Source organism: Culex quinquefasciatus, chromosome 3 (assembly GCF_015732765.1).
Source record: "Culex quinquefasciatus strain JHB chromosome 3, VPISU_Cqui_1.0_pri_paternal, whole genome shotgun sequence".
Taxonomy (NCBI): Eukaryota; Metazoa; Arthropoda; class Insecta; order Diptera; family Culicidae; genus Culex; species Culex quinquefasciatus.
In genome coordinates, this window is record NC_051863.1 from 166,609,548 (window position 1) to 166,625,262 (window position 15,715).

Genomic DNA, 15,715 nt, shown 5'->3' on the forward strand with positions numbered 1-15,715 from the left:
AAATTTCATGCATAAAATTTTTTGACCTCATTTTTTTATGCAAAATTGAATTTGCAATCGAAAATTACAGATTTTTCGATAAAGGGCCCCGTTTTCAAGATATAGCCACCGAAAGTTTGATTTCTGCGAAATATTTGCAGTTTTTCAATTTTTAAAAATAGTGACCATGAGTGACCATTTCTAAAAATATTTTTTTTGAAAAGTTCAGAAAATTTGCTATAAAATTGTCTAAGAGACATTGAAGATTGGACCTCTGGTTGCTGAGATACAGCGGCAAAAGAAACACGAAAATTGAAGTTTTCTGTCTCACCCAAACAGCCCACCATTTTCTAATGACGATATCTCAGCAATTAATGGTCCGATTTTCAATGTTAATACATGAAACATTCGTGAAATTTTCCGATCTTTTCGAAAAAAATATTTTGAAAAAAATTAAATCAATACTAGCATTTTTAAAAGGCATAATATTCAATGTTTGGCCCTTTTAAAATGTTAGTCTTGATTTAATTTTTTTCAAAATATTTTTTTCGAAAAGATCGGAAAATTTCACGAATTTTTTATGTATTAACATTGAAAATCGAACCATTAATTGCTGAGATATCGTCATTAGAAAATGGTGGGCTGTTTGGGTGAGACTTAGAAAACTTCAATTTTCGTGTTTCTTTTCTTTAAGCCGCTGTATCTCAGCAACCAGAGGTCCAATCTTCAATGTCTCTTAGACAATTTTATAGCAAATTTTCTGAACTTTTCAAAAAAAATATTTTTGAAATGGTCACTCATGGTCACTATTTTTAAAAATCGAAAAACTGCAAATATTTCGCTGAAATCAAACTTTCGGTGGCTATATCTTGAAAACGGGGCCCTTTATCGAAAAATCTGTAAAGTAATTTTCGATTGCAAATTCAATTTTGCATAAAAATGAGGTCAAAAATTTTATGCATGAAATTTCGTTTTTTCCAAAATCACCAGTTTTTCAAAAATCATAACTCGGCGGCAGATTTTGACCATGTTTCTATAGCTCAAAAGTTGCGGATTTTTGTCTCCTAAAACATATAAAAAAATCTCGAAAATCAAAAAATACGTATTTTGGGAATTTGAGTTTTTGTGAAAAAAAAGTTAATAAAAAATCGGGAAATTTTTTTCTGTGTACCTATTTTTTCTAAATAGTCCTTAACAATACCTACAACTTTGCCGAAGACACCAAATTGATCAAAAATTCCTTCAAAAGTTACAGATTTTCGAATATATACGTACCATTTTGTATGAACAGCTGCCAAATTTGTATGGAAATTTATATGGACAAACTAATGATGCAAAATGGCTTCTTTGGTCATAGGGAAGGCCCCCACAAAGTTTGAGCCAAATAAAAAAAACAAAAAATAAAAATGGTCGAAATCGGCCGGTTTTGTAGAGAATTGCTCAAACGATAATTGAATTTTAGTTTCTTTTCAATCTTGCAGCGCTTTAATGTAATTCCAGCAAATAAGCAGTTCTCTCAGATTTCGGCCTTTGGTTTTTTTTTTGTATTTTTTAATCCGTCTGAAACTTTTTTGGTGCCTTCGTATGCCCAAAGAAGCCATTTTGCATAATATGTCCATATAATTTTCCATACAAATTTGGCAGCTGTCCATATAAAAATGATGCATGAAAATTCAAAAATCTGTATCGTTTGAAGGAATTTTTTGATCGATTTGGTGTCTTCAGCAAAGTTGTGGGTATATTCAAAAAATCTAAATATTTCAAAAAATCGAAGTATTTAAAAAAGCAAAATATAGAGAATTTTCTCAATTTTTTTTTTCAAAGGTGGGCAAACACGTGCAAAAATTTTTAAAATTGACAAACTGCGACTATTTTCAAAAAAACTTGTTGATTTACTTTTTGATTGCAAATTTGATTTTACATCGAAAATTGAAGTTGAATTTCGATTTAAAAAAAATCAGTATTGATTCAATAAATCATATCTCAGTCAAAGATTTTTTGCACAACCTGCAAATTTCTGAAAAGTTGGCATTTGATGTCTTATAAAAAAAACTTAAAAATAGTGTTTTTTTGCAAATCAAGTTTTAGGGACAAAAAGTTAAATAAAAAATCACCATTTTTTTACCGTGCATCATTTTTTCCAGTGTAGTCCATATCAATACCAACAATTTTGCCGAAGACACCAAATCGATCAAAAAATTCCTTCAAAAGATACAGATTTTTGAATTTTCATATATCATTTTTGTATGGCCAGCTGCCAAATTTGTATGGAAAATTATATGGACAAACTAATGATGCAAAATGGCTTCTTTGGGCATACCGAAGGCACCAAAAAAGTTTTAGTCGGATTAAAAAATACAAAAATTAAAATTGAAGAAAAAATGACCGATTTCGTAGAGAATTGCTTAAATGCAAAATGATGACATTTTCAGCACAAGTCGAGTCGGATAAATACGAAGAGTGCTGAAAAAATCGAGCTTTGCGATGGTAGGCAAACATTTTTTTTTCAATAAAAAAACTCATTTTAATAGAATTTGACGTCCGTGAGTTACTTCAACTCTACAATAAAAGCAGTGTTGAAAATCAGTATGGCTATGAATTTGTTAGCATTGTTATTTTTGGTGATGACAAGTAGGCCACTTTTTTCGTACAAGAATGACACTAAAAGCAGGTATTTTCAAAACGGAATTAGGAAAAATATAATAGGGGTCATTCCAGGTCAACTGGTTACACTTTTGGGCTCGACCTTCACCGATTTGGACCAAACTTGGAGGAAACGTTCATCGTGTTCATCTATCGACAGAAATCTCAAGTTTGGTGCTGATTTGACCATCCCTCTATTTTTGGCACCTCCCTCTTTTTTGACGATTTTCTTGAAACTTTTTTTTCTTTTAATCATAAATTTGCAACTATTTGAGCAAAAGACTTTGTACAGGATGCATCTTATAGAAAATTGTCCAAAGAATTCGATAAAAATAAAATTTTAACCGTTAAATCCCCACTCATATTATATTTTAACGTTTTAAGTATTAAAATTCAGTTTTCACCAATTCCTTATATTTTTGTTTGTTTTATTTTATCACCATACTATTCCCCGGACAATTTTACATAATAATCAATGTAGACCTCAAACTAAAATTAACTATTGGCAAGATACAGCGATTTTACTGAACAAAGTTTTTTATATGTGAGAAACTTATTTCGGATTTGAATTCATAGGACAGAGTGCAGCGCAAAGCCAAACTTTTTTTCAGTCAAATCGCTGTATCTCGCCAATAGCTCATTTTAGTTTGAAAGTTTTCTAGAAAATCGTAAAAAAGAGGCCGGTGCCAAAAATACAGTTAAAAATTGTGTAAATTTAAAAGATTGAATATTACCTCTTTTATGATGTAATTTTACATCAATTTGGTCTGAAAAAGTGACATTACATAAGAAAGGTGGTAAAATTACAAATTTTCGGATGTAACATTAAACATTTTTTTCTGACATCAAACATGTACTCCTTCCCAGATGTTACATTACCGTTTTTATTCCTGCAGATAAAACAAAATACCTATCTAGTTGTACAAAATGTAAGCCAATTCTTATCAACGGAACGTCCGCGTTTTATGGCCCATTGATAGCTCATCTTCCAACAATCAAGATCTCGTGATTATGCAAATAAAGCAACCAATAAAACCGATACCACCCTCGAGAGCCCGTAGAAATTGATGGGAATTTTATTCTAATTTGGCATTTTCATAGCTATCTCCTAGAGGGGGGGGCCACTCTGTAACTGGTTTCAGCTCGCAGTTGGTCACGAGACCAAATCTTCGTCGTAAAACTTTCGAATACAAATTGATATTGGGAAGAGGCTAGTGACACTTTTTGTCACGAGAAATTTCAAATTCGAACCTAGATGCACTCAATCTCGCCGGACTAAATGGATGCAGTCTGCAAGATGCAACCACGACGGACTCGATTATGCAATATCTCGATTAAACGTTGACCGCTAGGTCTGGATGCACTCTTCTTGGCCGGACTCAAGCTATGTAGCACACATAGTAGTTACGGTCTGTGCGGAGAAGATCCGTGCATTGTGCCGTAACACACTAGGCGGATTAGGGATGATCAAATCTGCCAGTAATGATAAGTTCTCGACACTCAAGAGAGCGATTCAAGGTGCTCCAACTAGCGATCTCTGGATACGATCCTGACCATCCCCACGCCCATGTGGTTATAATTCATGGCTATTTTTATGCCTCGTTAATCGCGATGCCCATCTGATCGCTCGTCGCATCCACGGCAAGAACCCTGGCAATAACTCATATCGACGGGCCGCACCGCATCCAATCAGAACAAATTTGTAGAACATACCCGCGGGGAGTCCCCCCCCCCCACACTCCCCTTTCAAGATCGCACGACACGCAACTCTTGGCGACGATTATGCAAGAACCGGACCCGGCCAAGGCCAACGATCTGCAGTGGCCGCCGCCTAGAACAGCCTTGTTCTACACATGTTCCGCGGAGTCCACTTGAGTTCGCGTTGTTACATAAGAAGGCGTTTCCGCTGAACGCCTTGGCGTTCTTGTTGTTGTCGCCGTCCAGCGTCATCGGGGCCTTTGACCTTGAACAACCCCAGGGTTCAACCAACTCCAATTACATCCCCCGTTGCACGAGATATCTCCTCTGGGACGACGTTCTCGGGAGAGTTCATCGAGTAACGGTGCCACCACAGTACGCGTGGCGTCGAGTTATGTAAAGGCGACCTAAAACGGACGGTGTCGACTTGCTAAATAGAGAGAGTGCGCGCGAGATTTGTTGCAAATTTGTTTGCACTACTTTGTTGATCGTGCGCCAACTTGGTCAAGAGCTACCGCCTGGCAATAACAGTAATTAGTCGTTTTAGGGCAATTGGTTCAACGCGATCGAATTTGGAGTTAGCGGTATAAGGAGATGGCAGGTTTTATATTTTTATTTTTAGCTCTGGTTATACTTACAATTTTTCGTTCAGGAACTCGCCGCGGGTAAACTCCGACAGCCGCCGCGTGCTCTTCTTGGGCTGCGGCTGCGACTTCCGTGGCATTACGAGCGGCGAAAGCTTACGGATGGGGCTCGCGCCGGAAGCTTTGTGCCAGCGCGGGTTTTTGGCGAACTTGGCCGGCGCGAGCATGTCCAGCGAGTTGGACTTGAAGATCGGCCCGGGCTGGGGTAGGCGGTCGGGTTTTTCCTGCTTGGCCGGCTGGTTCCGCGGTACTTCGGCGACTTCGTCGATCTTGGAGCAGAGCGTGCTGGAGTCGGTGGCGGACTTGCGGAGCCTCCCGATGCGGGAGTACAGGTCATCGTCTTGGGAGGGGCGAGGGGACTGGGCAGGGTGGACGGTGGTGCGACCTCGGTGGGAGGACTTCTGCTTGGAGGCAGCACTTTTGTACAGATCTTCGTCACTGGCGGCGATTTGTTTCAGGCGGGTGGCGCTACCGGTTGATAGCTTGGCGGATTCGGAGTGGTCCGTGTGCGTATGGCGTGGGCTGTACGAGAGGATGTTGGAGAATCGACGGGCCCGGGTTGGTTTCTTGGACGCATCTACCGGTTTGGGCGTCGTGTAGTCTGGGGATGGTGGGGTATGCTTCGGGGTGGTGTCTTCTGGTACGGTGGTGGCCGTAGCGTTGGACTCGTTGCGATTGTTTTCGTTGCCTTTGATGAACTCTTCTTCGGTTATCTTCTTCACCAGGAAGCGATTCCGGGTTTGCTGCTTGGGCGAATCGGCCTTCTTGTGGATGATGTCGTAGATCGTTGATAGGGTGTTTGCGTTGCTACTTGCGTTGGGTTCTGCCTCTTTGCTACTGCTACTGTTCAGGGATTGATCACTGGTACCGGATTCGAGAGCGTTGAACTGTTTACCCTGTAGTATGTCGTAGATGGTGCCCAGCTTGAGCGAGCTGTAGTGCGAGTTGACGCTGTGCTTTCGCTTGGCGAACTTCTCCGAGAGAGCTCGTTTGCGCAGAAAGACGTCTTCGGCGGCGTCCGACTTGCGGTGCAGGATTTCGTAGATCGTTCCGTACGTCATGTACTTGTCATACTTTTTGTACGCCTTACTGCCGTACGAGAGCAATTTGTCGTAAATTTTGTAGTTTTTGCGGTAAATCTCCTCCTTCGACGTCAACTCCCGCCCGGCCGACGCCGTCGAGTCCTTGCGCTCCGCGGATTTGCCCCGATTCCGGAGAATGTCGTAGATTGTGCTACTCTTAACGTGACCGCCGTCTTCGGCGGTCTTACTAACGCTATTGCTAATCACTGATGCTGGGACGGAAGCGGCGGCGGCAGGTTCCGCCGTTCCGTGCTGGTCAGCCTTATCGTTCATCTTCAGCTTCTTCAGGCTGAGACGGCGCGAGTTCTTGCGCTTCATTTTGAACAGCCCTCCGACGACGGTCGTCGAAGATTTGCCGTGCTGCTGCTTCTCCGCCTCGGCCTCGTCCTCCTCGGACGTGGGCTTTAAGTTACTAACGCTACTATCACAAATTTTGACTAAAGCTTTGAATTCTTCGTAAGACTTTCGTCGCGTTTTTATGCTAACGTTGCTGCTAACGCTACTGCTTCTAACGTTTGTGGCGCCGGGATCCTTCTCGTTCACCACGGACAGCCGGCTGCGGCACTCGGTTTGCTGTTGTTGCTGCTGCCGGAAGAGGGACTTGAACTCTTCATACGATTTTCGGCGGTTTCGTGACTGCGTCACCAGACACTCCTTGATCTGCAGCTTGGACAGTTCGTTCAGACCGTCGTCGTATGGCGTCCTCGCGAGGGATTCTTCCGATTTTTTCGGACTTTCCCCTCGGTCAGCTCGTTCTGCGCGGGGACTCGAATGTACAGTTATTGGCTGCTGTTGCTGCAGTTGTTGCTGGAGCTGTTGGAGCTGCTGGCGCTGCTGCTGATCGATAAAGCCCGAATCCATTGAACTCACGGTGCAGGTTGAATCGAAACTAGTTTTCCTACTGGAACTATTGTATGGCTGCTGTTGGGAGGGTGGTGCTGCGGCGGGCGCAGTCGATGATTGATTGATAATATCCGACGATCGCTTGATCATCTGCTGGCCGTCCAGGGCAATTTGCAGTGCCAGCGCGTCCGCGTCGATGTTCTGCCGCCGGAGGGCTTCGAGCCGCGTGCGCAGTTTCATCTTCTTGTTGACGGTGGCGTAGATCGGGATGTTTTCGGAGCTTTTTTTGACCACCTTGCCGCCCGCCGAGCGGTCACTTCGGATCGAAGCCTTGCGGATTACGTTCCGGCGGGCGTCCGGCTGCCGGCTCTTGCTGCCCTTGTGGTTGGCCAACCGTTTGAAGTACCGGTTGGAGATGTTGTACAGGGGATCACAGTAGAGGCGCGCCTTGGCCCGTCCATTAAGGAATCGAGACAACAGCTGCGATTTGTTGTTGAGCGAATTTAAACTACGACTACGATGACTGGGCGGATTAAAACAACTGGACGTGGGATCGTTCATACACTTGGCACAGCACAGAAACTCGTACAGGACCTCACCACCGCCACCACCCTCCAGCCCACACAGATCTGGAGGTTTTCCCTCCTCCTGTTCGAGCTCGGTCAGGAACGCGTCCTCTCTGACGTCATCCTCGTCGACGACCTTGCTGCCCTCAACGCTTCTATCGCCGTCTTCCCCGCTAGCATTGTTATGATCCGGGCAATTACTGCCTGGGGCACCGACCTCGGGAACGGCCGGCAGAATTGATTTATGATTGCCAACCTCCGCCGCCACCTCCCGGCCAGCTTTGCCCTCGATCACCATGGACCCGATGCTGAGGCCACAGTCCAGCAGGACAATGGCACCGTCACTGGGCAGCAGCAAGCGGCCCTCGGACGCCGCACTGATGAGTTCCTTCATCGCCAGCACATGCTTCTCGGTGATGTTCCCCTGGAGCTGGATGCCCTGCAACGCGAACGGTTGCCGCTTCCCGGACGAGTTCGGATCGGTGCACCACACCACGGGCATCGTCGACGACATCGCTCAACCAACAGATTCTATCACGTACCGAGTCGACTCTAACGCACAGTCACATTGGGGACCAACTCTTACCAGGTAAGTTAAATAAATAATTTACTATCACACAAAACGATCAGCGCGCACCTTTCAATAGGCAATAAATTACACACACGCACACACACTCACACTCTTTGCACTTTTTCTTCTTCTTCCTGATCTTCCGACGTCGTCGGCGTCGTCACTTCTTCATCAACTTCTAATGGCAAGACGGGGGTGAAATCACAACACACAAAGGATTTTCAGGTTCGTCGCTTGATTCGTGTAACCGCTACCGTTGAAATCTACCTAAACGTTGGGAAAGTCGGGGGGAGATTCGCTTTAGAACGACGATTTTTCCAAAACGGTCGTTCGCTGGGGCTGAAAACCGTGGCAAAAACACATCACAATGGGGGGAGCTTTTCGCAATATTTTTTTGTAACAGAACTTGAGTTTGCATGGCTTTGAATAATACGATCAATGATAGATAGGTGGAACGTTTGTGTGTGCGTGAGGAGGTTTTCGTTTAGATAATTTGACGTGACTAATGGGCGGTTTCGACAATGGGTGGGGGTGATGTCAGAATATCGCACACACAGAAAAAAAACGGTAGCTTTGCAGAATTGTGGTCGGTTTGCGACCCGGATGACCATGGTTTTTTGGGGTAATTTGGTGTGCCTAATGGCTGTGTGGTTCGGAACATGGCTGCACGGCATCAACTTTGTTGCAATTGGAGGATGTGCCTTTTTTGTTGATTTTTTTTGCGTGCTCAATTTTATGTATAGAAATGTAGAACAAATTTGCACAATTAAAGCCACTTCCGATTGCGGAAATAACATTGACAGATTGCGAAAAAATGTTAATAATATGACTCACAGAAATTTTGTGTTGGTTTGCCATTGTGTACTGAAAATAAGCAAGTTTTCAACATGAATTCATTTCACGAATTTCACTCAAACTAATTTAAAGTATCTTCCCAAATAAGTTATAGAATTCATAACACAATCTTGTCTGAACCCAAGCCGGATGTTCAACTTAAGTTTCAAAATTTACTGTTAGCTATTCCCACAAAAAGCTTCACGTAACAAATTAGCTAATTACAGCGGAAGAAGACTGAAATGAGCAGGAAGTCTGCCTCTCACACACACACACAAAGTGAAGTAAACACACACACAATAGTTGCCTAATTGCTTCAAATCCGCTAAATTATGCCGGATAAAAAAGCCTAAATATGAACCCTTCAAATTCCTGATGGGCACAATTTTAAAAGTTCCGTAAGACAATAGATTGGCTATGCAATGCTCGAAGCAAAAAATATTGATTTTGAATGGTTCAAAAATATAAGGAATGAATATTACCTCTATCTAATGATTTTTTACGTCATTTTTGTGCAATTCTTAAAATTACACGTAAAAGATATAATTTTTTTTTTGCCAAAACAACAAAATCAACATCTGATAACATTCTTCGATGTTATATTACCATGGTATATTTTACTGTGAGGGCTTGCAAATAAAAAACCAAGCTGATTGCATTCCGAAAAAATATTATCTCTTTTTGACGTAATTTTACGTAATTTTTTGCGAAATTTGTAAAATTACACGTCAAAGATGTAAATTTACATGTTTTGCCAAAACAACAAAATCAAAAAATTTACGTAAATATTTGAGGAATCTGTAAAATTACTCGTAAAAAATGTAAATTTTCATTTTTTGCCAAAACAACAAAATCAACATCTGGTAATATTCTTGGATGTAATATTGCCATAGCTTATTTTACTGTGAGGGCTTGCAAATAAAAAAAACCAATCTGATCGCAGTGCATTCCGCCACTTCTTCAGGAAAAAATATTATCTCTTTTTGATGTAATTTTTCGTCATTTTTGCGGAATTCGTAAAATTACACGTAAAATATGTAAATTTTCATTTTTTCCAGAACATCAAAATCAACAATTTTACGTAATTTTTTGAGGAATTTGTAAAATTACACGTGAAAGATGTAAATTTACATTTGTTTTTGCCAAAACAACAATATCAACATCTGGTAATATTCTTCGATGTAATATTACCATAGCTTATTTTACTGTGAGGGCTTGCAAATAAAAAACCAATCTGATCGCATTCCGCCACTTCAGGAATAATTATTATTTTTTAAATGTATTTTTACGTCATTTTTGCGAATTTCATAAAATTACACGTAAAAGATGTAAATTTCGATTTTTTTCCAGAACTTCAAAACCATCAATTTTACGTAAATTTTTGAGGAATTTGTAAAATTACACTTGAAAGATGTAAAATTTACATTTTTTTGCCAAAACAGCAAAATGTAATATTACCATGGTTTATTTTACTGCGCAGTTTGCCAAAAAAAAATCCATGGATTCATGAAGGTCAAAAATTTTTTCCACAATAAAAAAAAACAAGCTGATCGCATCGCCAAAGGCGTCAATTGATTGACGAGCGCAAAAAAAAAAACGATGTTGGCAAATTTTCTCCACCACTTCTTGAATCTCTGCGCCAAAATGATGCCCCCCTTTTCTTGGCGGGGTCAGGCCGCAGCAAATTTGCCAAAACCGCGAGAAGAAGGTTCGTCGCCAGGGCGCGCGCGCTCATCGATGTCTTTTGTCCGACCTCCCCTTTCCTCTCTGGCCGAGATTATTCAGGTCAGGCCGGGTCAAGATTTGCTGTTGGTACCTTTAGAAGGAAACCGAGCGAGTACCGCTGGACCCAAAGTTTCTCGGGAATCACGTAATTGAGGTTACGTAATGTGGTGTGAAGCGATTTGCGCTTGTTTATTATTATTGTTAGGGGGCCTAATGGCGACGACCGACGCCACAACGATCGGGAATGATTAATAGATTCTGCGCGAGGTGGCTGGCTGGTTTGCTTGCCTTGGCGAAAATCCTACGCACTTGTTCGCCGGAGATGGGGCTAACAGTGAGTTCCAGTTTGGATTTTTTAGGTCGAACGATGAAAAAGGAGCGTTTTTCGGAACCACGTAGGGGCTCGTTCGACGCCGCGATTGGGTAGTTTTTTTGGAGAAATGGCCAACATTTGCGAGTGACCTCGTAATCGTTGACAGTCGAAGATTATTGAAATGAGGTCGAAACGCCTTCTGAACCATGCTGATAGTCGTAATTGAGTAATCGTAAATCATTATAAAGATATTTGGATCCTCTGCAAAAAAAATCCATTTACATCAAAGGACTCTGTAATCTATTGCTAATACCAATTTCAGATAGCGCGTGACAGCTACTGCCGTTTTGTAGGTCACCCTTGAAAACTGCAACTTTAAGTCACGACACCCTCAACAAGCTCTCATCAAACATCAGGGCAGAGGTCGGTCAGCTGTTGAACTCGACCAACCCGTGACCAACGCCTCCTAAATTGGCTTAAGTGGCTTATGGTCGCGAATAGCAGCCCAAACACACACCCACACACACACACACGCGCGAGGGCCGTTCACGGACATCTAAACGACTCAATCGGCAACCGTTTTGTGCTTGAACGCGGCCCAATCAAATCGATCGGTCGACGGACACATTCTTGCGCGCTATCCGGCGTGAACTCGCGCGACTTCAACCTCAACAACAGCTCCAGCTAGAAGACACTCTTTCGGGTGCTCGTCGGCCAAGCCATCCTTGAGAAACGCCGGTAATTACTTAATGAGCTGCGCGGACGTGCTCGTAACTCGTAAACACCCTGCGACGACCAGCCGGTCTCCCCAAGTCTTGGTCGCCGGACATCTACACAAACGATACGATACCTTTAAAACGTATTCCGAACTGTTGGTTCGGATCAGCTGCTGATGCATTTCGGGCACGATAGCCACACACTTCCTCAAAGCGCACGCAACGCTGCAGAAACTTGGACAGTTCATTGGCGTTCAAGATTCGGCTAATTGGCAGCCGTAACTTGAAAAGAGAAAATTCTTGCATTGACCAAGTTAAAGTTTATGCTAATCGACGAAACCCTGATACCACCCCCTTCTCAATGGAGTCATAAATTGGCGTGCTGCAACTGGAGCTGGTCTTGAAATACTTTGGAGAAGCACAGCAGTTGAAATCAGAAGAAATTACATTGTGTTCTATCGACCATAAACTGGTGGCTATTTATGGGCCTGTAATCTTTGCGCAAATGCTGCGAATACGTGGCTATCGCGGGGACTTGTTTACGACAAGTGCGAGTTAGACAAGGTATGTAGCTGTTTGTTACAAGGCGCGCGTCGTCGCTGCCTGAAGCTTCGCAAGATATCTTCAATCTGATTAGGAGTGGGAAAAAAACAACACGGAACGGGTGTTGAACAGTAAAGTTTCGGAAGAAGTTTAGGAAGAGAGGAAGTAACGAGTAGCTTTGCGTTGTGTTTGTGTTATTTACAAGCAAACCAAGGTCGTTGAAATGAAAGCGAAATGTTGCGGAAATTAACTAAATTTGTACCGGAAAAGGTTTATCAACTATATTAGCAATGATAAGAGCAAAACGGAAAATTATTGAAGCACTTTTGTTTATAACATATAAAAATCAAGCAATGAAACATTTAATACAATCTCGATTATCTGAAGAACTTAAAAAAATGTCACTTCACATAATCGAATCTTGAAAAAATATTAATTTGTTGTCTAGCTCCAGTATGACCTCTCAACAACTTTAAAATGATTTAGAATTATTAAATTCAAAATGGTGGCGGTGAAATTTAAAAAAATGCAATTGGTAATTTGATCATCAATCAACCATTCAAATTTTTACCAAAATGGGGTAGCAGAACTCGTATTTGATGTAAAAGTGAGAAAATAAAAAAAAACAAGACATTTTTTTTTGTTCATGATTTGGTTTTTCAAAGTCCCATACAAACCATCGGATAGTCGAATAATAGGATCCTTGAATAATCGAGCCTGGACTGAATTCAAATTTCATTTTTTTCTAATTTTTATAGAGTTTCAGTACGTCATTTCAGTGTGAATTTCACACTGTGAAAAATTAAAATATGCGCTAAATATATATCTTAACTTTTTTTTATAATTTGCGGTACGGAACTTTCCCCCACAGACGATTATTTTACTGCAAAGTTTTCTGTGTAAAATATCTAAATTCTAAATTTATTTTTTTTATTTTAAAATACAGCATTTGAAAAAAAACTAGTTTTGTGAAAATGAAATCACAATTTTACAAACTATAAAAAAAAATAGTGCTGAAAAACTGTATTCTGTGATTTGCACTAAAAATTACGATGTAGAAAAGAATCTTCCAAAAAATCCATGATGTTGGCAAAAAAAATATTTTAAAAAATGTCACTATTTTACGCAAAAAAAACATAAATGCTGTGAAATGTATCCAAAATTTCGCCCTGTTTTCTGTTTTGAAAACTCATATTGCAAATAATGAATTTTTGAGTATTTTTTTTGTACTGTATTTTTTGAAAATTACACTGAATTGATTTTACACTAAAAACTCTTTGATGCGGTCAAGACGCTATATTGATCCTGCTTTTCATATTCATAAGGTTTTTAAAAATACGCCAAAATTCCATTTTTCAACAAATTTTTGATATTTAAAAAGCATTGGAGAGAAAAACTCATTAAATTTTAGGCAAATTTAAGGCTTGGAAGATTAAATTGTTATATGTGACATTGCTGTTATATGTTTTAAAAATGATTTTTTTTTCTGGGGTCAACTTTGGCCGTGTTTTTCACTAACATATCCTATATGTGTTGTAGAATAAGTATGCAGTAATTTTTTAAATGACTCTATGCATGTTTCTATCAATTTAGAAAATGTGAAAAAAGCAAAAAACAAAAAAAGCTGTAAAAACATGATGAAAAACAACTAATAAAGCAAAAGATTATGATAGGAGGTGGAAGAATAAGCCTAATACTATGAAAAACTAACATAAACTGAACATGATGAATGCAACTAAAAATACTAAAAATGAAACAAGAAAAAAAAACTAAAACAAGAGAAGTCAAGTTTTTCGTAGTACAAATGTTTCTCAAAAAAAGCTTCAAAACACGGAAAAATTGAAACTTTCGAAAAAATTTTGGGCAGTAGAGAGTAAAAGGCGGCCAACATTGTCATTGACTGGGGACGGGCAGAACAAGATCGAGTATCCTGGAAATCTTCAATTAATTTTAGGGTTACGTACTTTATGGATGAAGCCTAAAAAAGTGATATTTATTTCGCATTGTTAGAATCTTCAGTTCTAGCAAAAATTAGCAATTTTGGGAAAATAGGCAAACCAAAGTTGATGACAATAATTGAGGAAAAAAAGCCACTCTTTTAAGACACAAAAATAGAGAGTTGCGCAGTAAAGAAAAAATAAAAAAAACCCGATTTAATATCACCAGAGGTGAAATACAGCCTTTCTTACAAAATGATGAAACTCCGACAAATATATTGGTGCAATTATTTTTTTAGAAACAAAATGATACCACCCAGTGAGAATTTGACCTAAAGCTTCAAATATTTTTAGGCTAAACCTCAAATGACATTTTTTTAAATTTCAGAGGTACATTATGGATCACAAAATATTTAAATTTAATTAGGAAAAACATATTGGATTGACATTATCAGAAAAAATAAAGGTTACTCAGTCTTTAATTTTAGTCTATGATTAACTTAAAAAATATGTATCGCTATTGCACTTTGTCGATCTATTATGAGAAGCCAGAAAGAACATTTTCACGCGCAAGCTTAAATGTGCTGGCGTTTATGCTTCGATTTGACGAGCCGGGACTTCGAATTTGATGTTCAGTATATGATTCTGTATAAAACCAAAAATTTAAAGGGGAAAAAATAGGGTAAAAACAAGACGAAAAACACTAATATGGCTATATCTTTGGAATTACATTTTGGAAAAGCTTCAAATTTTGTGCCCAAGCAGTTTATGGCGCATTTTTTCTAATGGATTATTGTCTGAAACTGAATTCTTTTTATTTGATAGTGTAATCTGTAAAATTGTCCAAAAAATACCTCTAAAAATGGCTTTGACCACATTTATTGGTCGAAAATTGTGAATTGTAAAATAAAATGTTCGTCTCCGACCCCACGGCTACAAATCTGACTTATACAAATGGAGAGTTTTACGAGCGGTTTTCCAATGATGACACAAATGACACAATTTTTTAGGAGCGGTATTTCAGAAAAAGAGCTCTCAAAAATCACACTTTGAGTTCCGGGTTTCGGGCCAGATTTCTGAGAAAAGCGTTTTTCCAAAAGCAAACCTTAAACCTTTCTTTTTTAAGAAAGGCAAAAAACTTTGAACATGAAAAAAAAAATGCTTAACAATTACAGTAACATTGGAAAAATCATATTTTTGTGAAAAACGTGTTAAAAATAGTTTATTTTAACGATACTTAATTAAAAAATAACAATATGCAATTTCAGCTAAAAAAACAGTTTACTAAGCGTAATTGGAAAACTGTGATGTGATTGGTGTAGAAAAACAAGTAGGAAAAAATATGTTTTGTGAGCGTCAACAAAAGCGTCTATAATTCAGGTAAAGTTGACTATTCTCAACCCTCGTATTTATTGGAACGATTTTCAATGTAATAAACAAACTGTTTAAAAATTCGCCATTACATTGTTTAGAGAAATAAACATTTAGATTCACAGTTTAAGGTGAAGACTGAAAATAAACCATGTTTACTCGACAGATCAGAAATCCGTTTTTTTTTCAATTAAATGGAGTAAATATTTTGAATTCTTCAAAATTCCATTGCTTTGACCATTTAAATTTA

The 15,715-nt window shown here is 39.6% G+C and overlaps 1 protein-coding gene across 1 annotated transcript in view; it reads right to left on the reverse strand.

The window, feature by feature from the left end:
• The window catches only part of LOC6039281, a 109,956-nt gene that overhangs the window by 79,351 nt on the left and 14,890 nt on the right, over positions 1-15,715 (reverse strand). Inside the window, exon 2 of the mRNA XM_038263560.1 lies at positions 4,959-8,293. Within this exon, the coding sequence (XP_038119488.1) occupies positions 4,959-7,969 (3,011 nt within the window). The 5' untranslated portion in view covers positions 7,970-8,293. The remainder of the gene's footprint in view (positions 1-4,958; positions 8,294-15,715) is intronic.